Source organism: Suillus plorans (assembly GCF_016647745.1).
Source record: "Suillus plorans strain S12 chromosome Unknown HD556scaffold_2, whole genome shotgun sequence".
NCBI lineage: Eukaryota > Fungi > Basidiomycota > Agaricomycetes > Boletales > Suillaceae > Suillus > Suillus plorans.
The window spans coordinates 1,326,883-1,350,845 of record NW_024537386.1 but is presented as its reverse complement, the minus strand read 5'-3'; the positions used below and the strand labels follow the sequence as shown (position 1 = coordinate 1,350,845).

The 23,963-nt window shown below is 47.9% G+C and overlaps 4 protein-coding genes across 4 annotated transcripts; 1 reads left to right on the top strand and 3 right to left on the bottom strand.

The window, feature by feature from the left end:
* Positions 1-1,417: 1,417 nt before the first annotated feature.
* Positions 1,418-4,107, bottom strand: HD556DRAFT_1323940 (WD40-repeat-containing domain protein). The gene is made up of 10 exons (XM_041301459.1): positions 3,808-4,107; positions 3,611-3,676; positions 3,383-3,541; positions 3,143-3,332; positions 2,938-3,093; positions 2,619-2,801; positions 2,559-2,568; positions 2,076-2,501; positions 1,836-2,023; positions 1,418-1,788 (listed from the first exon to the last, which is right to left on the bottom strand). The coding sequence occupies exons 1-10, from the start codon at positions 3,984-3,986 to the stop codon at positions 1,576-1,578; spliced, it is 1,770 nt and encodes a 589-aa protein (XP_041167240.1). The 5' UTR covers positions 3,987-4,107; the 3' UTR covers positions 1,418-1,575.
* A 357-nt stretch (positions 4,108-4,464) lies between these two features.
* Positions 4,465-6,255, bottom strand: HD556DRAFT_1260959 (Asp-domain-containing protein). Its single transcript, XM_041299046.1, has 6 exons — positions 5,945-6,255; positions 5,818-5,896; positions 5,515-5,760; positions 5,161-5,459; positions 4,853-5,107; positions 4,465-4,800 (listed from the first exon to the last, which is right to left on the bottom strand). Exons 1-6 carry the CDS (start codon positions 6,216-6,218, stop codon positions 4,724-4,726), a joined length of 1,230 nt encoding a protein of 409 aa, XP_041167239.1. The 5' UTR covers positions 6,219-6,255; the 3' UTR covers positions 4,465-4,723.
* Positions 6,256-6,368: 113 nt separating this feature from the next.
* HD556DRAFT_1323933 (uncharacterized protein) lies at positions 6,369-8,448 on the top strand. Its single transcript, XM_041301458.1, has 9 exons — positions 6,369-6,546; positions 6,608-6,657; positions 6,712-6,731; positions 6,782-6,872; positions 6,920-7,052; positions 7,100-7,649; positions 7,702-7,815; positions 7,864-8,252; positions 8,304-8,448. The coding sequence occupies exons 1-9, from the start codon at positions 6,406-6,408 to the stop codon at positions 8,373-8,375; spliced, it is 1,560 nt and encodes a 519-aa protein (XP_041167238.1). The 5' UTR covers positions 6,369-6,405; the 3' UTR covers positions 8,376-8,448.
* HD556DRAFT_1260951 (uncharacterized protein) lies at positions 8,449-20,213 on the bottom strand. The gene is made up of 18 exons (XM_041299045.1): positions 20,116-20,213; positions 19,352-20,061; positions 19,174-19,302; positions 18,998-19,125; positions 18,544-18,944; positions 17,287-18,491; positions 16,151-17,232; positions 14,098-16,099; positions 11,108-14,047; positions 10,533-11,054; positions 10,377-10,481; positions 10,126-10,326; positions 9,874-10,076; positions 9,585-9,822; positions 9,446-9,532; positions 9,216-9,393; positions 9,014-9,165; positions 8,449-8,958 (listed from the first exon to the last, which is right to left on the bottom strand). Exons 1-18 carry the CDS (start codon positions 20,189-20,191, stop codon positions 8,602-8,604), a joined length of 10,716 nt encoding a protein of 3,571 aa, XP_041167237.1. The 5' UTR covers positions 20,192-20,213; the 3' UTR covers positions 8,449-8,601.
* Positions 20,214-23,963: the final 3,750 nt, after the last annotated feature.

Sequence of the window (23,963 nt, the reverse complement as noted above, 5' to 3'; positions counted from 1 at the left end):
CCGCTGCTCTCTTTCCCGCTCTTTATCCCTCTCCTTCTCCATCCGAATACGATTTTTATTCTGATTTTTCTTGTTTTTGTTCTTGTTTCCGTTATTGCGATTGCGATTATGCTTGCCCCCTTGGTCAGGGCCACGTGCTTGCCATCCGGGACCAGGCTCCCAAGACCGTTCATCCTTGGGTGGCTCCTCCTGCACATCTTGCGTTCGAGGTTGCCTGTCTCTGCGAGTGTCCCAGCCATTGTCTCGCTGCTGAAACTTTCGATTATTACGACGGCGGTTGTGATTATGGTTGTCATTATTAGGATGATGATGATTATCCCCCCGATCATCCTTCCCCCGTCTGTCGTCCGGTTGCCACCCGTGGCCGCGACCTCTATCCGTATAGGAAGTAGACGCTCCCCAATTTTGTTGCTCTGAAGAACCTTGGTGTGTTGCCCATTCCCTGCCACTTTGGTGGTTCCAGTCATGATTAGGACGCACGGACCACGGTGGATCATCATCGTGGAGGTCGTAACTATCTCTGCCACCACGATGATGAATATCGGACGAACGGGAGTGAAAACGGTCAGATGCCGGCGGTTCAGTGAATGAGGGAGGCTCCCAACTCATAGCAAGGGAATTTCGGGATGCGAAAGGGACGTAGGAGTCTGTTTGTTGATGAGAATGCGGACGAGAGCGAGAATAAGCTTCAGACTGGGTGTCTTCAACCCGTGAGACATGCAGAGGTGGTCCGTCGTCCTCGACGTCGTCGATTTTGCCACGCTTGCGCCTCGATCTGGTGTGAGAAGCATGCATGGTTAGTTTTCAAATGTCGGCGTTGAAGCGCTTGAGAGGTGGGTGAGACGGGTGGTAGAAGCAAAGACGTGACGTGTTGTTTTGTACGGGCGAAAAAGGACGTCCCCTTGCAGTTGGTGGAAGATAGACTGAACAGCTTGGAAAAAATGAATGCAAACGAACGCTCAGATCACACACAGAAACAACAGTGCAACACTGAAAGCAAAAAGACGATATTAACGTCCACAAAGCGGTAGGCAGCGTGATTGAGCACAGAGAGCAAAGGGTCAGCAGGAGCCTTTCGGGTGCAGGGCGCAAGATAATTGAACTTACATAACAAGGAGAAAAACAAATCAGCAGAGGTTCGCAGTTATACCATTGACCATAGGTTCAGTTTTGAAAGGTCCTGCGGAAGCCTTGATCAAAAGTGATGAAGTATGCTCCCAGTGCTCCGTCCGATTTGTGTGGTGCCACGGCGGCAGTGAGTCAAACAAGAGTGGCCTAATGATCCACTCCCGAGCATACACGACTCAAACATCAATTCAAAGTGACATCTGAAACGCCAGAGCGACGAAAAGCCAGGAAATGAATACTTTCACTTGATAGAGACCCCAAATGATATGGTCGTATCTTGAGATGTAGCCAGGCTACCACGTATTCCTAGTTCAAGGTTGTATGTTACAGAACTTGTTATCAACTAGCCACGACTTTGGCCCCATGCGTGTGATATGTCCACCACCTCCGAAACCAAGATTACTCGTAAGTACTGTATATATACTACACATACAATAGATAAATCTTTCATTGATTTATGCACTGCGTGAGCTGTGCTTCCGACTCCTCCCCTCCACCTCGGGTGCCCCGTAGCGCCTGTTGGTAGTTCAGGACGAGATATGCAAATTGCAGCTCCGCACTGCCACCCGCCCTTGATGCACGCGCCGCATTGTTCTTTTTAATTGTTTCAGCATTGTTCCATCTCGAGAATGATGGCACTCCACGAGCTGGGGCAAATAACTGCGAGAAATGAGATATCATATAATAGAAGTATCCAGGATGCGCACCTTGACTGTCGTATCGATGCCACTGACAGCAACCAGAGGCAAGTGCGGGTGGCTTTCGATCACATTGACCACATGTTGGTCGCCTTCGAGAATGTCGACAAGTTCCCCAGTCGACTTCCGCCAGATGAAGAAGTTGCCATCATCTGACCCTGAAGTTACGAACTCGTCATGAGACCCTAAGAAATTCACTGGAGATGATCTTTAGCACCAATCAATGCATCTACATCAACCAGATCGCACCGTCTTTGATTGTTTCGATATTGCAGTGTCCAGTAAACCGCGTACGCGGATATACCACGGGTACAGCCTGATGTGAGTCCGCATCTTCGGGGGTGAACAGGTGGTCATCGTCATCCTCGTCCTCGTCATCATCATCCTCGTCGTCATCGTCATCCTCGTCATCATCGCCATCTTCGACATCTTCTTGCGATAGGTTATCAATGCTGTCCGTTACATTGTTTGCAAATAATGATTCCAGTTGGTCCTCGACAATCATCTCCACGTCTGGACCAGTTAAAGGTTCACCATGCGAAGACGGCGATTTCGTCGTGCTGAGTCGTCTCCGCTTCGCGTTAGGCGTGAGGATCGAGTGCGGTCCTCGCTGGTCCTCGAAACTTTCTGGCTCGTCTCGCGTCGAATAGAGAAATACCCCGGCTAAGTGATATGCTATGAAGTGTTGGCTGCATCAATCCTTACGCCATATCGTCAAGCAAATGGACATACATAACAACACCTGTCCCTCACGTTCAGCCAACCTTCATAAAGCGAGATTAAACAATTCACCTCGTGCCCATTCCAGTCGGACATCCGCGCGCCAGTAATGTGTTCAAATCCCCTTCTTTCTGCCTTTGCACGTGAGCGACGGCCAAACCTCCTGACGCATGTCGTTGCACTGTTTGCATCAGGAGGCACGCCCCACTCTGCATGCAGGTAACGCCCCGCATGCCTGCGGTCGAACAAGTGTGCCTAAGGATCACGATTGTGAGAATAGTGACTCTCACAAGGCTAAGCAAGGGAAACAGTAAACGAGAGAGTATCACCACTAAGGCAATGATATTTCCCAGGCACGACAAGGAGAAAACATCAGATGACCAACACGCACATATGGTGATTCACCGCCAACGACGAACTGATACGGTGTAAGCGGTGAAAGCGCAATTGTTGAAAGCTCATGCGGAAGCGTCACCAGCGGTGCAGGGCACGCGCCCGACGTGCATGAATGTGATGTACGCAAATCGTGTTGACGTACTTGGCCATCCTGATTATCTAGTCAATACAAATTGGAACCCAACTAGAACACATGCTACCTCGGCTACGGTGAGGAACAGATCAGGGCTGTCCTCAGTGATGATGCGCTTCGTGCGTCCAGTGTGGCAGCGCAACACGCGAATACACGACTCCCGCGTGGTATATTCCATTTCGCGTCCCGTAGGCGACTGTCCCACCACCTCGCCCACGTCGAACACACGGACTTGCCTATCTCCGGAAACGGTTGCACTACCAACATAGTTATCATCATATCGAAAGTGAACGCAATCAAGACTTACATCCTGGTCGAAAACGGAAGCATCTGTGCATTGAAGACATTCTGTGTATGACCTGTGTCGATTACACTCTGGCACACGAATGGATACTCTTCCTGACTTTCAGCATTTGATGCGTTCGCACCAGTAGAGCCTGATGGGTCCATCCGCCAGACTCGAACCCTATGGTGATATTACACAGAACATATCGAAGTCAGCCATCCGGGTTGAGGACTTATTGAGCACACGCACTTGGTATCATCCCCACTGGTAATTAACAACTCTCCACCTTGTGCCCAGCTGACCGCATTAACGCAGCTACGTAGTAATGCGAGAACAATCATAAGAACAGGTATGACCTCTGAGACCAGGCCCAAAGCAATCCACCATCCAGTCACCAGCGATCGGGATTGGACAATGAACAAAACCTGTCAAGTAAAGTGACGCACCCAGTATGTCCCCAGCCTTCCCCTCCAAGCACGCTGACCCTATCTAGCCGTCCGCTCAGTGCGCGCGCCACTCGCGCATGCTTTATACGGTTCATTGTTGCATATTTCAATGTGGAGGGTGTGTGAAGCGACGAAGGAGATCGTAGGTGTAATTTGTCAAGGTCGTCGGCGTCGTCCATGTTCGATCTTTAGAAGAGAATTTACTGGTAAATACTAAGATGATAGATACTATGTAGCGCCCATATGCATGTGCGTAGTACTTTACACTGTTACTATTTGCGCATGCTCCTGTAATTATGTCATGTCACCTAATGTAACTCTGTATCAAGTCTGTTCCGAATAAAGAATCAACTATCATTCGATTTTCACTTATTGCTGAACAATATCACAATATTCATATCGGATCTAGTTTAGGGTATACCTTAGGTCTCTGTGCATTGGGCCCAACAAGATTTGTTGCGAGTTTGTTGCAGCGGCAGCAGTGATGTCGAAACCACAATAAATTCGTCACACTATGTCACGCGCGGTATCACGAAGCGAACCAGTGCGATTTCCCAATTTAGCCTGACTGTTTCAACAGCAGTTCCTACGATGATGGGATCCCATGGATGGATCTTAATTTTAGTATCCAAAAATCACTCATTTTGGGTACACTTGCACGCACGATACTTGTTCTCCAGCTGTTCCGAATGAAATATATGAAGAGGTGTGAGCTCTGAAGTACGTTGTGCACCACATACGGATCAGGTAATAGTAGCATTGTATCGGATTAACATATTACAACTCTACAGGAGAGTATCACAATAGCAGGTAATGACACATGTGGATAACCCAGGCACTCATAATTGAAGTTTTTCAAACCGTGCACAAGACATGCATGCATCACCGGTATAGGATGAGATTGCGTAGCAACCCTTCATACAGCCTTGGCAAACCCAACAGCGTCTCGGCCGAGGTCGTAAACCGTGTAGTAACGGCGGAGGAACACATCGCCTGAAGGCATTTATCAGAAGGAAGTTTGTGATATATATATATAATCACGTACCGATAATCCATAATGATCCTCCAGGCAGGTTGATATCCATACCGGTGAACGACGAAATGCACGTGCCCTGAACTTCCAATACGTAGTCGCTTCCCTTGAGTGGGTACGGTTTGCCGCCGAAATAGAAGCTCAACTCGGGAAGGGATGGGACTTTAGCACAGTCCACTTGATATTGGCCATTCCAAGACTTGGTGGCACCAATTTGGGTATTGAGCATTTCGGCAATGTCAGTAGGAAGGGCAATGAGGGAGGTACCTGTGTACGATCTAGTGAGAAATTGAAATAGATCAGATTAACAGGGAACTTGCCGGTGTCGATAGCAGCGCCTGTCATGTCAAGGTCCAGTACATCGCTTCCAAATGCAACCTTCTCAAGCTCAACTTCCCAGTATGCCTTGCGGCGGAGAGGGACGTAGTCGATGCTACCAGTATACGCGGCGTGGTCGACCCCACCAAACGTGGCCTCACCACCATCAGCTTCCGATTCACCAAGGCGGAAGGCAAAGACAGGCTCGTCGATAAGACCTTGGTTAATCATGCTGTAGAATGGAGGTGTGATGTGGTTAACAGAGATGGTATCGTAGGCAAGGCCGAGAATGCCGTCGAACCTAATTTGCGGGTCAACCACAGTTCACCAATACTTTCAAGGGACAATGCACATACTTGCCAAAGGCAAAAGTGAGACCAGGCTCTTTGGTGGCCTCTGCAAAGTCCTGGCTACGGATATTGAGGTCACCGATAGTGAGAACGTCTGAGGAGACGTAGCCCTCCATGGAGCCAGTGCCGTACTGAATGGAGAACTCAGATCCGTTGGCTTTGTACGTGGAGGAAGAGCTAGACTCGTATTTAGCGTGAAGGAAGCACGCAATAGATGTGCACTTGGAGCTGGGGACCCAGAGGTTACTCGACCTAAGAAGAGAGCGAATGTTGAGGACACGACAAAAAAATAAAATAAAAATTCCTTACCCAGTATCAAGGATAACCTTGAATGACTGAGGGGGCGTACCGATGAGGATCTCAGTGTAATACTGAGCGTTCATGAAGTCTGAGAAATATGAGCATGACAGCAAGAGAGGAAAGAACAGTCACGTACTGGTGAGGGGGACATCGTGTCCACCGTTGATGACTTCCTGGGTCCAGAAAAGGTCATCCTCACCAGTTGCTGGACGAATGTGACGGCCGGCACCGCCAGCACCCATTAAAGGTAGCTGTTGGTAAGGTGCTGCGCCATACTTCTCCGCGAGGTAGGCAGTCTCTAGTGCATGACCTGGTGATACTTGTGGTAACTTATTAAGCTTTAATTTGTGAACACCAGCTGAAGCAAAAGGAAGGAGGCATAGTGTTGTGGCGAACGCGGAGAGTAACATGGTGTAAAGAGAGAGAAGGCGCGGCGAAGTTCGCAGCAGTTAACGGTCTTAAATCGGGCTGACGCGCTGACGTCTTCCTGTTGCATAATCCAGAATTGGTTATTGCCGGTGTTGAGGTCCGGGTTCGCCGAAAGTATTCCCACGGATACTCGACACGACTGTGATCACTGACGAGGCTCGGGTAGACATGAGTTCATTGACCAACGTAGAATGTCTTTTACTCGCACAAGCAGTGTACGAGTATGGCGCAAATGCTTGGCAGCAAGTCTCAAAGTTACTCTCCAAGCATCCCATCATCTCTCGCCCAAAGACCTTCTTTTCCGCTAATGTCAGCCCGTTTCAACTTTTTGCTACATATGGCGTACTCAGATCAAGTTTCATTGTTGTAGTCTTGTCGCGAAATATACGCCAGCCTGATGAGTGATGCTCAGCTTGAGTGGTGAGATGCTCGCGCTAACCCAAGTTGTATGTGTTCTCATGAATGTCCATGTAGCACCGAATCTGCTCCCCATGGTGAGCCCTAATCGAATGCCACTCCAAAATATTGCTTAAAGTGCATATAGCTCTTGTCAATCTCAAGCTTGCCCAGAAGTTTTATAGTGCACGTCTCCTGGAGTTGCGTGATTTGATTGCAGCAGAGGAAGTCAAGTTCAAGTGAGTACTCGAAACGTACAGTTTGCGTCATATTAAACCCTGCCCAGAACCATCGTTGCAGAAATTCAGGATATTCGGGCTGGAAAATGGGACGATAAAATTCATGCCAAGCTCTCCGGGACAGAATTTGAGCCCGAGGCAGAAAACGATGCTGCACCTACACAGGGTGAAATAGCCGTCGTGCGTATTTTTGGCTGTTTCATCTTCAGTCTAACTCAATTGTGCAGGAAACCGAGGTCTCACATCAGATCCAGGAGCAAGAACGTGAACCTACCCCCAAGCCAGAAGAAGAGGAAGAAGAGCCAGTCCCTACGCAGGAACCCGAGAATATTGAACCTGATCAAGCCCCTGAACCAGTCCCTGTGGAAACAGAATCCCCTCACCCGCCACACACCGAGGAATACGAGCCTGAGAATGAAAATATTGAGCAGCCAATCGAACCTGATGAACCCGTAGCCTCAACCCATGAGGAGGAAACAGAACAGTCTGAATGGGAGCACCAGCCCACATCCCCAGACGATGAAGCAAGTGAGATAGAGGCAATACTGACACCTGGCGCCCCAGAGGGGTCCGTTGAGGAAGAAGCTAACCAACAGTCGCCTGAACACGAGGAGGAACCACCTGTCCATGAGGAAGAGATACTCGAAGTCGAAGAGGAGGAAGCGTCCCCTGAAGATGACACCGAGCACATCCACATCGAAGCAGAGCAAGAACTTACATCCATGGAAGTCGATGCGGAACAGGACTTGTCTGTTTATACTGAAACAAGTTCACAAGGTGTGTTTACATTGGGCTTAACAAAATCAAATCGGTAATTCGTTTTGCGTAGCCAAACGCAAGGTGGACGAAGTGGAAGTTGACGACGGTGAAGGTGCTGAAGAGCCCAACAAGAAACGTTTACGTGAGGAGAGCTCACCTCCTACACCAGGGGAGGAGGAACAAGGTTTGTACCCTCACAAAGGACCGAGCACCCGCTAACCAAAGCACACAGTAAGCACACCTCCCCGACGCGACACAACAAACAGCGAGCAACGCCCCTCCACACCCCTTCAATCCGGTCCATCTGGCTCCACCGCCCAATACACGAGCCCAGCTCAACCCATTCCTCACAAGCGCTTCCAGGCTGTCATATACCTCCTACACTCTCAAATCTCACAACACCGCAACGGTAACATCTTCCACAATCCTATAAAACCGACCGAAGCGCCCGATTACCATGATATCATCAAACGACCTATGGACTTGAAGACCATCAAAGCAAGAATCAAAGATGGAGTTATCAGGACCTCGAGAGATTTTCAGAGGGATGTGTATTTAATGTTTGCCAATGCGATGATGTATAATAGGCCAGGGAGTGACATCGCGTTGATGGCAGAAGAGGTGAGTATTATTTTTTTTGACAAAACTTTTCTTTTTAATTGTTGTTGGTAGATGATGCTTGAGAGCGAGAATCATATCAATTCCTTCCGGCAAACAGAAGGTTACTTGCGCGTCCGCGCGTGAATCACTGTTAGGGGAAGTTCACATGAATATATGCTTTGCACTGGTCGACGCTTCTCGCACGCTTTGCTCGAATGTCAGAGAAACGAAACTGCCATTGTTACAAGCGCTAAATATGTTATGTCTAATGTACAACGTGCATGTATGCAAAGCAATCAACGTCCAGTACAGCAGTCAACACCAACAGATAAACGATCGTTAAGACAACATTCAGATAGCATTCAATCACCTAGAACCACGGATGATACACCTCGCTCATCCTCATCAATTGCACAGGATTCGTAGCCGTCGATATTAAGTTGGTAACAGTCTGTATGACTGGTATACCGCCCATATTTGTGGTCGATTGGGCCTGTACGACGACAAACTGATCAGAACAAGAACTCACATATGATACATAACGTATACCCACCGTTTCTCGCTCGATTTTACATGCCATGATCTCAGCACGTTTCACCACACCCTCAATGTTCGCCGCACAGCTTGTCCTGAACGACAAATCGAACGTCCACGGATGTCCTTTTCCGTGCATCCACGTCATTACTTCGTCCCGAGCGAAGAGACAAAGTTGTTGCTCAAGCCCAAACTGTGTTGTCCATGTCAGTGGATGTAGCCGAAGATAAAGGGGGAGAAAAACGCACATCGGGCTCGGTAAGACACCTTCCAATAACCATGATGCCTGTCGCCAATAACCCCTCGGTAAACACAGGGCCCAAAAACCTTTGCATATTCGGGGTGAAGCGGAAGGGCACCGCATCATTGGACGCGAACACAGGCGCCTGACCTGCTAAACCTGTATTCCCAATCAGTAATTGAATTAATAGTCGGGGATTATAAGCATACCAGGCAACATTTCACTCATTGTCATGAGCCCTGTCGACCGAGAAAGATGGAAACGCGAGGGCGCGCGGCTGGTGAGGCAGAAGACGAAGGTCATGAAGCTCGTCGCGGCAACTTGAAGCGCAAACTGCTTGCGCATGCGCCAAAGGTCTGCGGGCGTGGCCATGGCACTTGTCATATACTGGGTGCGAGAACATGAGATACTGACTGAATAAAGAGATAGAATGACGTACTTTCGACAGAACATCATCTGGAACAAGTTTGCTACCAATTTCATCCATAATGTCTTTTCGTAGGGTGAAGTATTCCGCTTTGCTCGGCTGTCACAAAAGTTATAAGAATGGGTCTCAGACGTGTTGCAAATGTACTCACCGCCCTGCCACTTTTTTGCTTGAATTCTAGCAGCACACTCTTGACTTTTTCACCAGAGACGAGTATGGGATCTTCACGAGATAGACCAGCTTCCTCGCAGTGATGGTCATATATATCTCCGAGCGTAATGTACGACGAATCTGTCTGCAGGAGGCGAAGACTGGGGCTACAGGAGATAGCAGCTGGAATATGGAACAGCAGATTTCGCTTGCGAGATTCCTTCCTGCGGACCAAGGCACTATAGCAAGCAAAATCAGTAGTAGAGCATGTGAGCTAGGAACGGCCTCACCAATTGAAAGTCCGGAACACTTGCGTCAGCCGCTCCTCCCTGCGCCAGTGTCGGCCAGAAGGAAGCTGAACTGAGAACGATGTCCGCGAGTTGTCGTTACCATGCACCGTGAATCTGCGCCAGCAATAACCATATGACCGACAATTCTCGAACTTGGGTCCAAATTGCTGAATCCGAATGAAGTTCTGATTGCTGTCCTTATCCTATAGCAAGGTGTAATGTCAAATCGACAATATCAAGCGCGCAACTCACCTCGGTGTACTGACCCGGAACCTCAATATCATCGAATTTGCCGTATTGGAACTCAGTGAGATAGTGGCTAAGGAGGTCGAGGGACTGGATGCGTGGTCGAGAGTCGAGATACTTCTCTTGCCGGTCCCTCCATTGCTGAAGCTTTCGAATGTACTCGTAATGTGTGAGTTTACTCTTGACAAAGTCTTCTTCATATTCTCGCTACAATAAAGTCAGTCTTATTCTTGTTCAAGTAGTAAAAGTAAGTATACCCTAGCCGATCCTGTCAAGTTCGCAGCCATCTTGGAGATATTTTGTACGGTATGTTGCTGAAGCTGCCCATCATCCTCCGTCGTATTCGTCCGCATCACGTAGTTCTGGAAGTGTATGGTTCACGCCTGTCAGCGGGTAGTGCATGGATTACTCACCTGTACAGCGTCCAGCAAGAGCATGCAGATCAACCGATAGATCTCTTCTTCAGGGGTAGCCTTGAACCTTTGTAGTATCTGATCCACCATAGTCTCCATGCTCAGAATAAGCAGCGGGAAGGCCGTTTTAAGAATCTGAACGACCTCGTCAACGTGTTCCCAAGATTGACGGACGACATAAGTGGACTGGGTGTCAGAAGCACCTGGAGCATTTTGAGCGGAAGAAGTGGCGCCCGCGTTTTGTGCAGTAGCAGGAGTTATCTCTGTGTTGGACTGGGCTGGTTGGGTTTGGGACTGGGATTGGGAAAGCTGAGACTCGATAGCGTCGCTCGATGAATTCTCCTTCTTGATTATATCTGCTTGGACCTCGGCCGTGGCGTCTTGCATTACTTGGTCACCGTCAGAACGTCTGTTTGCATTGGCAGTCAGTGCACTTTGAGCGCGAGCTGCTGCGGTAACCAAAGCTTGCTTCTTGATGAATTGCATATCCTCCTTCGTCGTCCGCAATGGGAAAAACAATGCCTACAACCAAATTGAGCTCATGACAAGGAAGTTAGAATCGACTAGCTGAATACCTGGGGGAATAACTTGGCAAGGTTCAGCAGGATATATCGCGCTTGTTTGACTTCGCGTTGACTGATAGAAAGGCAAAGCTGTGGGATGAGTGATATCCAGTACCAAAATGCTGCCTCGCCCTTGTAAGTGTCGAAGGCTCGAGAGATTGTAAATTGCGCGTCGTCTACACTCAACAACCAGAGCACCCGAGTCAGCAGGGGCCGACTCTTTCCATTCTTGTACTGTCCAGCTGCCTGGAGATAGCAGCTGACAGCATTGGCAGCGTGCGACATTTCGCCGGGGAACTCCTTGAACATACGGTCGCTATACCGTCCCCATTCCGCCCATGCTTTGGCTTGAGACATGTCCATCTGGACTGCTTGACCGAAGGAGTGATTCGCGTCGTCATTCCTCCCACTTCTCGCATGGAACATGCCCTTCAGAGTGAAAAACTCGGCCTTCTGGGGATTAGAGAAGTACATCAGGTTTGTGTTATTGATGACTTCCAGTCCCGCTTGCAGATCATTTGGTTTCTGGTAGTGGCAGCGCGCTTGCTCCCGTAGTTTGAGAAAAGCTTCCGATATCTCGATGTTCGGCAGTGTATAAATCTTGTTCAATGAACTGAAGCAGACGTCAAGAAGATCGTGCTTCCTTGCAACATGGGCAAAGCGATTGATAATCCAAGCCGTTTCATGGTACCCGCGATAGCCTGAGGTATTGAAGTTACTTGTCGCAGAATTATTGCTCTGGTTGGTATTGGAGATAAGAGGGATGTATGCCTTGTTGATTGCGTTGAAAACATTCTGCCTCCAAGCAACCAAGTCACTCCATATGCTGATGTCGTCTTGCAGGTTGGGAAGGCGCTCTCGCCAAGCTTGTAGAACCATTTTGAGATCCGAGGACTTCTTCTCCAGATTCTGAGCGGTGGTTGTAGAGAGGGAACCAAAAATCTGGACGGCTTCTTGGAGCTCAACAAACTGTTGGAAGTGTTGTAACAGCGGAACGTGAGCAGCCGACATGTGGAATGGAAGAGCGACCCATTTACGCAGCGACAGCTGCATTGCGTCTTCGAGTATTTTCGTGAATTCAGTGTTCTTTTCCAGCGCACCAGGCACTTTCAGAAGAGCAATGAATGCCTCGAAAACTCGCTTTCGCGGAGTCGCGACGTCGGGTAGCTGATTAATCTGCTCCTCCAAAGATTCTTTCTGATCGGCCCAATCCTTTGTGCGCCATGCACTCTCAAGTAGGAGTTCCTGATTTCCTTCGCTCTTCGCCAAATCATGCAATGTATCCCACTGCTGGAGTTTCTCTGCCGCAAGCATCCAGTGGTCTTCCCAAAGGCAGTACTCCACTTCTGAAAATGGGATTTGGCTACTCTTCGCCTTCGTCATCGCTCCTTCGTAGCAGTTGGAGGCAAACTCCCACATGCCATTCTGTTCAAACGAAAGCGCCATGTTCGTCTCGAGTTGGAGGCTTCGCCGGCGCCAAAGACCATAAAACACATCCTCCTCCGTTAATTCAGCATAAACGTCTGCAAGCGAATCATAAATCGTGTCTTTCACAGTGGGATCATCGTCTTTGATGGAGTCCAGAGACGTCTCCAAAACCTCCATCCCAACATGCCAGGCACCGTATGATTTTGCGAGGTATTTCACTAGATAGGGTGGCAGTGTCATAGGAGGCGAGCAGGCGTGAATACCACCCAATAAAGTCTGGATGACATTGGGGCGCAGCTCGAGCTGCTTGGCATGGAAGTCCTTGCTCAGCAAGTTGATCATGTGGAGTGTCATGTCCGCCTGTTCCCGACGAGAAAGACATGCCCATGCCGCAGGAAAGACGGATAGCCAAGTGTCGTGCGCAACTTGAGGGTCAAGGAATGCCAATCTCTGCATGGCACGAATGATGGATGCTGCATTCTGTCGAGCAACAAAGTGGCCATTTAAGGGTACCATGCTGATCCTCCGCTCCGAAATCAATGGCACTTCGCCGTCAACAGCCCCAAGAAGGAGATGGAGTGCAAGATAGATCCAGTTATGGTCCGCGAGAGGCTCCCAATTCTGGACTCCCAAGATATATGCTAGACGGCCTTGAAGAGAACGAGGGATGCTACTGTCCAGAAGGTCCATAAATCGTTCTCTGAGCACAGGATCTCGAGCACGACACCCAAGGAGAAAACATTGTTCCAGTCGAGACGTCAAATCACTCCTGCGTAATGGAGGTTCTGTGTAGATGTCGTAGATGAGCTCCAGGTAGCTATGGAATAGCGCATCGCTGCGAGTCTCAAAGCCTGCCATTTTCTGCAGCACACTGACTTTGTCCTTCATTGTTGGATATGCTTCGTTCGTATGAAGGGCCCAGTCACGCATGACATCAAGTGAGAAGTGACACAGAGTGGGACTCTTGGATTTCTCTGTGAGCGCAGTGAATGCAGCAAAAAATGACTTTCGATGGTCGCCGAGGTGTAAAATGGTAGCTTTGCAAATCTCGATGATAGAGATCATGAGCCGGACACCGTTTTCAAATCCGTTGGTAGTCGGGGTCGAACTGACGTGGTCTTTAGCTAGTTTGCTGAAGAGACGTAGAAGGGATGCACTGAATGGCTGGACGCGCTCCGCTGTCACTTGTACGACGGATTTGAGCATGAGGAGTATTCCACGGAGAGCGGTTGTGTTCGCCAAACCATCCTCAACTGCTGTATAGACCCAGGTATGGAAGTCTGACATATCGCCCTGTTTCTCGTCTCGATCAGGCAAAGGGAATAGTTGCAAGAGATGTTCAAAGATGGGGTGAAGGGCGTCATGCAAACCGGGATCATCTGTCGTCAGGCCTTTGCGAACCAAGGATTGGAGGATCGTAGCATTGGCCAGATACCAGGCATCATCCTTATCTGCAGCGACAACTTGCAACACTTTTGCAGCACTGAGAGCTTGGTTAAGGTGAGGTTCTGAATCGAGTTCTGTCTTTACGGTGGCGTTAGCATTACACAAGTATGAAGTGGCAATGCATGTACCTGTTCCAAAGCACGCGAAAAAAAGTTCAACTTGACAGTCACATCACTCCAACCTGAAGGCGCAACCATCTTCTGCAAAAGTAACAGTGCACGAGGCAACAAGATGGTCCTGGATGTTGGCTCCAAAGGAGAGGTTGCAAGGCGAACGAGGAAACTGACAATACTTTCTCTGAAAGGAAGGGGAGTGATCCATGTAGTGGAAGCTCGGGACAGCTCAGTATGAGTGCCAGAATCCTGCGACTTCTGTTCCCAATCAAAGATAACCTGGGAGATATCTATGGAGAGTATACGAGATTCACCGGACGCCGTGCCAGAGAGACCAAGTTTAGATAGTGAGTTGACCATGTGCGGGATGAACAATGCACGAACGGGATAGAATAAATGCGGCTGGCGGACAAGAAGTTGGTAGATCATGATAATTTGCTGAAACCCATTACCCTCTTCTGCGAGTAAACGCCGAGTTGTCCTAGCCCACTGAGGGTATCCCGCATCATTGCCACCTGAGCGAGGAAGAGCTGGTGCAAGAATATCTAGCGCCTGCTTGATAAGGAGTTTGCCGTCTGTATGAGGAGGACGAAGAAGGCCCGTCCATGCCCGGAGGATGAATTTCTGCGGGGTATCAAAAGCTTCGAAGAAACGCGCAGCTAGCAAATACGCCGTCTGCTTCACCACTGCATCTTCACTAGTGATATAGTGCCATGCGCAACGGATGATATCCTTTTTCACATCTTCAACGAGCTCTGGGAAGCGATGTACCAGCACCGTGGTCAAATGCAGCAATTCAATCATGAACATATCATCGGCATCCGGGAAAGAAGTCGTGTCAGTCATGGGTTGCCAGATCACTCGATGAAGAGATGTTACGAAGTCCATGTCTAGCAGGCCCTCCTTGTTGGGGCTGTTTGCTTGAATTAGGATAGTCGGCGTCAAAACGAAACGCAGGAAAAAGGTCTTCTGAGCCCACGGATATGACGTGTCTTCGAACCAAACTACGAAGCGTGACAAGACATTACGGCGATAGAAGAGGTCGTCATTCAGCGCAACATGCCGATAGAGGAATTGTGTGAGTCGTGTCAAATCCATTGCGATGTCGCGAGTGTAGATCGCAACAATGTCGAAAAGCAAGTCGACGCGAGGAGTTCGCTCCAGCGCTTTCATGAAGATTGACATGATTGAAGATTGCCGGTGAATCGCGTCAGGGACCATGACTTCATCTTGTTCAGGCTGCAGAGGCTCTGAGCGCCATATCCCAAGGAGAACATCGATGATGTATTCGTTGTCTGCAAGCCAAGTTGGCTGGAGGTCTGCCAGGTCATCAAAGAGCAGGAGGCCAGGAAGTAGGAAACTCCGATCGCCGCTTTTCAAGCAGTGCTCAACTAATGCCTGCGTGCGAGACGCAATCTCACGCTCGAGATTGGGAGCAAGCCTTGCTTGAAGGATACTTCTCAGGGTTCTAACATGACGGGGAAACTGGAGATGGCGCATAAAGAAGTCCATCGCCTCCCCTGGGTAACGATCTAGATATTTCCCAAGGGGCTCGGAGAAAGGACTACGGCCGGAAAAGTGCATCTGCGCTTCCGTCTGGACTATGGCATTGACGAGGTGTTCCAAAAAGATGTTCGCTGCGGAAGGGAGAAGATGGAAGATGTTGGCCAACCGAACAAGCTTTGTGACACCTTCATTCTCAGCTAAGGGAAGCTTCGAAGATGCTTGTAACATTTGGGGGTCTGCGACGATGCGGAAATGATCCAAGAGTTTATGCCCTATCTCAACTTTGAAGTAGTTGATCAAGAGCTCTAGTAATCTTGCAAGCCCCTCCAAGCCAGAGACCGACAGACGCTTTGGATCTGCAAGGTTCATCAAGATAGGGCGCAGGCCTGTCTGCAAGAGCTCTTTGGGGAGTCGACTTTGATGTGTTAGGACCATACGAAGCCCTTCGTGCGCAACTTCTTTTACCTCCTGCGAAGGGGAATACAAAGACTTGAAATAGACGCCAGTGACCCTGTATCATACGATGTCAATGACGTTGGAGAAAATGAAAACCATGACTGACCTTTGTCTAGTTTGATGCTGCTTTGAAAAGAAATCCGTCATAGGCATGGATGCAGTAAGGAGCTTGATGCAAGCTACCCTAAGCTTGATAATCTCGAGAGATCCTTGGCGAAGATTTCCACGAGCAAGCTGGACGTCATCGGCATCGGCGAGTCCGAGAGTTTCATGTAACAATCGGAGCAATTCGTCGTTCAGCTCCGGAAGAGGTGGATCGAGACTGACACAATAGCGTACTGCATCAATCATGCCCACTTGAATTGGAAACGATAACGCCCTCAAAGGTTTGGTGTAAATTGCTGTCAACATGCGATCCCGATGGGGCAAGAGGAGCTCGTGAGCCGACTTGCCAGTGAGTTCAACGAAGACATCGATGCAAACTTGGGCTGCTTGGCGAACCACTGGGTTGGGATTTGAGAGCTCCGAGAAGAAGATACCGATGATGTGGACTAGCTTGGCACGAGCGATGATGGGGACGTCCGCCATAGCATCCAAATTTGTGTAGGTAACGCGTAATACACGCTTAAGGACCTCGATCACGTCAGTGACATCGCGGGGAAGATCAAAGGGGAGATCCTTCAGGATATGGAGCAAGGTTCGCACAAGTTCAACTTCACTCATCCATTTAATACCGATATTAGGCAGAAACGTCAAAATCCTGATTCCAATGCAACCTGCGCTCTTCCGTACCCATGAATCGTCAAGGCAGACGGCACAGAAGCGCGCAGAGATTTGGACCAGCGTAGGAACAACGTCCTGTGCAGTAGCACCGTTCTGGGCGCACATGACCACCAGGTCATTCAAGATTGACGTGACAAGTTCTTCGCCCTTGTGTAATTCTTCAGTGTTATCACGTGAAAGAGCGCAAGGCAAGGCCTCCAAGTAAGACGAAAGCAGAGGACTGGGATATCGCTTGAGGCCAGCTTCCTTAGTAGCGTTCTTGCGAAGCTCCATTGAAAATACAGTTCGAGACAGCTCACGAATGAACTTGTCTGCATCGTCTTTCACTTCGGGCATGTGTATCGCGTCAAATATCGCTTCCAATGATTTTACGAACACCGCAGATTCATCCGGCCCATGACTGTTCTATGGTACATCATCGAAAGTTAGTGAAGTACGACACTATCCAAGCTTGCTTACATCATGCAGAAGAGTGATAGTACACGTCTCCAATAACGAGTATGTTTGGGCACGATAGGCAGGTGCGGCCTTGCGTAGGGTTCGGACTGCTAAGTTGACCATCGGAGCCAGCTTCACGTTTTCCATCGAGCCACCGAATGAAAGAGGAACGCTTGCGGCCTTCGAGAATGGGTTGTATTCAAGAGCAGGCTCTTTATACAACAAACGGCGATTGCGTCCACCAAGCTTGCCAAGAATACGAATGGTCGTGTGGGCATGATGGTGACTGGCGGGTAGTGGCTTTAAGTGACTATGAAGCGCTTCCATGAGTTCTCGAAGAACGGTGTTCAGAGTCGGATCAAGGAAATCCGGTGTCAGGTTGTCGATACAAAGTTCAAGGGTACGAAGACCTTGAGACACGAGCTCAGGAGTCCCACGTAACGCAAGTGCAAGGGGGCGCATAAGATATGTGAGATGGGGTAGGAGATGTGTGAGACGCAATGGCACCGTAAGGCAAAGCTCGACGATCATGTCCCTCGCATACCCTTCGGAGGCATGCAACTGGCGGTTTAAGCTCTCCAACATATCGGGAAGGAGTGGTAGAACCTCTTTGTAGAGAAGCTCGTAGCGACCCCCTCCGCCGCCAATTGCGCGAAACAAGCCTCTTAGAAGATGGTAGTAGTTGGTTGACTTGGAGGCTTTGGCAGCGAGAGGGAAACAATCCATGATGAGCTTAGCTAAGTGCGCAGCCAGAATGGGTTCATTGGGCACAGGAAAAGACGTGACTGCACCAAATGCCATTTTGAACAGCCGAATGGTAATAACCGCTGTTTGATCGTCGTATTCCCCAAGAAGTGACAGGCGGTCAATGAGGAAACGAAGGACGATCGCTACCAGAGTGGGCGAGACGTTTTCACGACTGAACAAAATTTGGCAAATTTGTAAGAGTGCAGGTCTCTTGCGAGCTGCTTCAAAAAAGAACTCAATCTTGTGGGTCCAAACCTCTTGGAACACGTGCAAATTGACCTCCAGCAGAACTGCGCTAAACCAGTCCATGGCTTCGGTAGCGTCGCGTGGCTCGGTATCAAATAGGGCCATACATTTCATGCAACTTTCAAAGAGACGGAGAATTAGTGTGCCTTCGGGAACTGGGGCATCACATTTTTTCAATCCCACGAGGCAAACACGGAACCCATGGAGGAGGGTTCGGAAGAGAAACCGACATTCTATAACCAAGGGTGTCAAAGGGTAATTCGCGCACATCGAAAGTATTCTCACCATGAATAACCTCTTCTGGCTTCTCAGTTGCATAGGCAGCACCTGCAACAGGTCGCGTCTTCTCTATCAGCAGAAAGTCGACGCCTTCCTCTTCGCCATTCTTAGCCTTCTCTAACCTCTCAAGTGCGTTGTCCAAGACCAGTGTCATCGCCTCGACTTTGTCGACACAAGTCTCGAACATAGCAGTCAGTACCCGTGCGGCACCTTGAGCAGTATCCTTGGTTGTAATATTCTCGATCAGACCGAACATCATCTTGGAGAACAGCGTATGCAAGTTATGACTGAGGTACGGATTATGAATCAACGCAGAATACAGCTTGGCCACACGCGCGAGCTGATTCGCCGAGAGGTCGCCCCGGACGTGATGCACAAGGTCCGCGACCGAGGCGTAAACCGACGGACTGAATCATGATCATCAACTATAATTTATCATTGGCCGATCAACTGAACTCACCGCAAGGTCTCTTTACTACCCACCCCATCTCCCAGAAGAATACGTTCATCGAATAGTTTGTCGATCTGTGGTAAAAGAGCCTTCCGATGCTGCGTGCCAATCAGATGCCGTAGTACCACTATCAGATCCTAGAAGATGTATTAGGTCTAGTTGCGTTTTTGATACATGCAACTCACCTTTCGTGCCTGAATGCCGTTGGGAGGCAAATCTTGCATTAATCGGAGAGCAGCAAGAATGAGCCTCTCTCCAAAGGAGTCGAACTGTTCTCCAAAGCCTCGCATGACATATGCAACATAAGATACCATCTACGTAATGAGTATTCTTGAATGTCGAGATTGTTACAGGGATGCATACCTTGATTTGCCCAGTGATGAAATCCATATAGGCTTGAGGATTCTTTATGGTGGGTGCCATGCCGGACCAGTAAGATCCCATGGCTTCATGATCTTCTCTAGCTTTTTTCTGAGCGGGTGATTCGAGACCCAGAACCTCGAAGTTCAGACAGAGTGTTGCTTGAATAACGTGAAGGACAAGGGGGCGATGGCTTTGAGAAAAGGTGACAACTACCATTCCCATCTCGGCGAGGACTTTGAAACTGCGAATGCTAGGAAGGACGACATTGGGATCAAGAACAGGGGAGTCCTCGCAGAGTGTTTCGAGGACAAGTCCCCTCATGTTGCGAAATACGTCTTGAAGAATTCCCATGTACTCGGCAACCAGCTCTTCTGTCAGCGATCGAAATGAGCGTAGAAGGTCGATAATGATTTTGCATGCAGTGACGCCGTTTTCCTCATTATCATGGCGCAAGGCATGAAGCATACCACTAAGCAATGGCAGAGCCAGAGGTCGTATAGTTTCCCCGTAGGGTATGCGATGTATGATTTCAAGCAGCACGCGCCTGAATTGGTACTCCATGATGTCTTTATGATATGCAGCTTCCCCAGTGTTTAGAATTTCCAAGAGAACTGGAATCATTTGAGGGAATACTCGCGCAGATTCAGCATCTCGGACAGTGTCTATCATTTCTCGTAGCTCGCATGCAACATTGTGCTTCGTTTTGAGATCTATGACGAGTGTGTTCAACAGCAGAGAGCTATATTTGATCAGAGAACACATACCTATTCCAGGGTCCGCAATGCGAGCAGCCCGCATCTCAAGGTCTGCAGCTGTACCCAGCTGCGGTGTGTTGTCCATGGCGAACAGCAGGAAGAGGCCCTAAGTTACTTCCAGCTATTTGGTAATCTCAAGTTTGACCCAGAAAATATGTTTGGCTCAATGTTTGGTCAACATTCACGTGATTTTCACGTGATGTAGCTTTACTTAATAAATGTCGGAAGTTTTTATACGGCATGTTAATCCATTAAAATGGTCTAACGACTAGGCCAATTATAACCCATTACACTGGAAGCATGAAAGACTTTTTTAGCAAGAAAAATGTTGAAAATTTTGTGAAAAAGTCTTTCATGCTTCCAGTGTTATTATATAACAGTCAGCATTTTATTACACATTTTGATGAATATTATAATAGATTGTGATGTGCATTTTTATGGTGTTCAAGCAGTAATCACAATGTAATCTAGTCATAATGGTGGTTGTAATGATTCCAAGGCAGTTAGAATAGGTTAGAATGTGGGGCATTATAATGCTGGAAAAAAGTCTTTGACATACTTTAGCAACCCCTCATTCGGAGGTGGCCTAATTTACAATATATAATCTTATGATGACCTTGGAGTGTCATCCACCCATGTGCATCTTGTGTGCCAGGGCGCAAACTTCAAGCACACCGCTCCGCTTGCTGGAAATCAATTACTATTTTTTATTTGTGACACAACTTTTCTCCATCTTGCTCCATCTCTTACAACATATGGTGCCAAGTTCCCCATCTCAACAATGTAATGCACTCCACCTCACTTTCCCAGCATCGTCAATGTGCAAATCAAACTGCATCATCATGAGGTATGGATATTTGCCACAAGATCAATGTCATTTATATGCCCACAAGATATAAACCCCAGTCTGTCCTGAAATTTTATCACCCTCTGGAGATTCAATATTGCATGGGCTTTTCCCACTGGCTTTTTTTTTTTTTAATCAGTGTTTATTGTCCGTTGGGGCGACACCCTATGGTAGACAAAACATACAAGTATTTACTGTTTGGTTTACATTTTTAGCTCGGGGGGGGGGGGGGTTATGTTCATTGGTCCAGGCGAAACATGAGGACGGGTAAGGCCAACTTAAGGCAATAGGGTTTGGAAATTTGTTTGTTCATTCCTTCTCTTTCTCGTCTGCGGGAGGTGTGACGTCTCCGAAGATCTGTTCCAGTCTTCCCACTGGCTGATATTATACTTTCTCTTTAGGTCCTTTCCTGCCTGGCAACACCTTCCAATCGACTTCTTCATATATGTTGTTGGGTCAATGTGAATTATGTCATGGGTCTTGATTCAAATGTTTGGGACAAAACTAATGATGATATTATATGTATGTCCCTCTCTTCATTCAATTTTATTCACACATTCACTGGCCTTTCAGCTGGATCTAAAGCTTGGCATATGATCACTTCAGGATATCCTTACAATGTTACTTGAAAGCTGACAGCAGCTGCCACTATCTCAAGTTCAAATTTACATGCTGCACAGATCATTGTAACAGGAAGGACTGCAAGGGGAACCAACTTGGGCCAGACTTCTATGGCAGGAGGCTACAGCTCTATCTATTGAGAACAGACTATGACATGGGCTCAGAGGACTACGCGAGGACTACCAACTAGGGCTCAGCAGGGGTATGGGTAACCCCTGTGGGTCATGGGTAGGGGTACTTGAGGGTATGGGTATGGATAGTGGCCTCACAACCCATGGACCCCTGGACCAATGATGGGACCCTTGGACCATTAACAGGTCCCTTTATTGTCAACAACTATATAGTACCAAAATAGCCACACAGAACTGTAATTCGACAAGTATAATTTCCTATTAGAGCCACTCTTCTCCCGCCATCATATTCTCCCACCATCAAAGGATGTTACCTAAAAGAACCATACGACCCACTGAAAAGGTACTGGCTATGACTGGAGAAGGCCAAGCCAAGCAGAAAGCCATTGATAAGGCTTCTAATGCAACACCAGCATCAAAACGACCAAAGGCAACAGCATCCACTGATATAGAACCAAATAACAACAGTCCATCATCCACTCGGAGTATCTATCGAGCTACTGTGAGGACTGAAGAAGAAGAGGCAGCTTACCACGATGCGGATACCATCATATTGGATTCTGACTCTGATATCGAAGCTGAGGAGAGTTCTAAAGAAGATTCATCAGAATCATCAGACGCAGAGCTAAGCAAGTACTTATGAAATATACTAGCCAATGCTAACATTAGATGTAGAGAGACTCATGAAAGATTGGTTGTCACCAATCTATGCCTTTTTCGAACCAACACCAGCAATCGAGTACCATGACAAGCGCAGGTGCCATGTCTTCAAATGTGCCGCACACGGCTGTAAGCACCACATCTGACAGTACCTGGACAAAAAAGATGCTAAATCAACTGGTAACATGAGAAAACACATCAAAAGTTGTTGGGGAGAGGCAGCCTTACAAGCTGCAATGGATTCAGGTAACACTGCAGCTGCTCGAGATGGGCCAATTAAGAGTCTACTTGAAACCAGATCAATTAAAACATCATTTGAACGGAAAGGAAAGGGAAAAGTTACCTATTCACACCGTTGACATGCACAAAACTTGTTTTGTACATGAACATGGCAAATATTTAGCTGTAGTACTCTTTATAATAGCCCATGATGCTATCTAGAATTTTCTGTGTAGCACCCATATTTTATTTGAGTAATTTCGGATTCAAAAATGAGTGCATCACTACTTAACATTCAGAATAATACTTATCCTTATGAAAGATCGGTTTCAAACGCACAATTCTTCACTTAGTCAGCAATTTGTCACACTTCCTATAATTTTCTCACACATTTTCACATGTTCTGGAACATACTTTGTGACATATCCTGACATCATATTACATAATTGGTATGTTTTGTGTCACATCTTGAACACTAGGTGTTCGCCGTGCGAACATATGACCTTGCTCCGTACCAATTTTTATCAAGCCAATTTATAGTCAGGTTGACACGAATAATCTCTGTGTCCCCGGCACTTTCGTCTGAAGATGGCGTACTTGTACTTGTCTTGGTGCATCAAGTGTTATTGCATACAAACTACACAAATGCTGTTTCACCCGCGTTCGTTTCCTTCCCAATTGAATGCCAGATTAACCAGGTCTTCTGCCAAACCCAGTGACTCCGCATACACTACAGAAGTTCCAGGATCATTCGCAATAAGGTTGGCGATGCCTGTCAATGTCTGAGTGACTATTAATGTCGTTCGAGCCTTTTAACTCGTACGGTTGAACTCAGCGCGGTCGTTATACAAAGCTTGTGTTGCAATGATGGAAGGCGACTCAGTGTATATCATCCTATCACCACTAGCTTCGAAGGTAGCACGCATCCTGTCGTTGGATTCGACATATACATGATTACCTCCACGGACTTGATGTTCTACTTCCGTTCCACAGGTCAGTTTGGTTATTAGCCAATCAGTGACAGTCTAGACTTACTGAAAATGAAAGCACATCGATCGTCAGAAGTATTCAGAAGTTCAAACACGCTGGGTTGCATGGTGGTTTGATGGAAACGAAATTCTTTGTTTAGGGGCAGCCTATAGCCATTCACTTTCTTCTGACGTCATCAGCTAATGTACAGTTTCTTCGTTCAACGACACGCCAAACACAATTCGACTTCACAAATCAATGTCACGTCAGATATGTAGGGTAGCATGCAATTTGGAATCCAGTCTCTAACTATCTAGATAGGCATTCAAAATCAAGACATCATTCCGAACGGTACCAGATCCAATCAGATTTGTGATGATGTCTGTCGTATTATGCAATTGGCGAAGAGC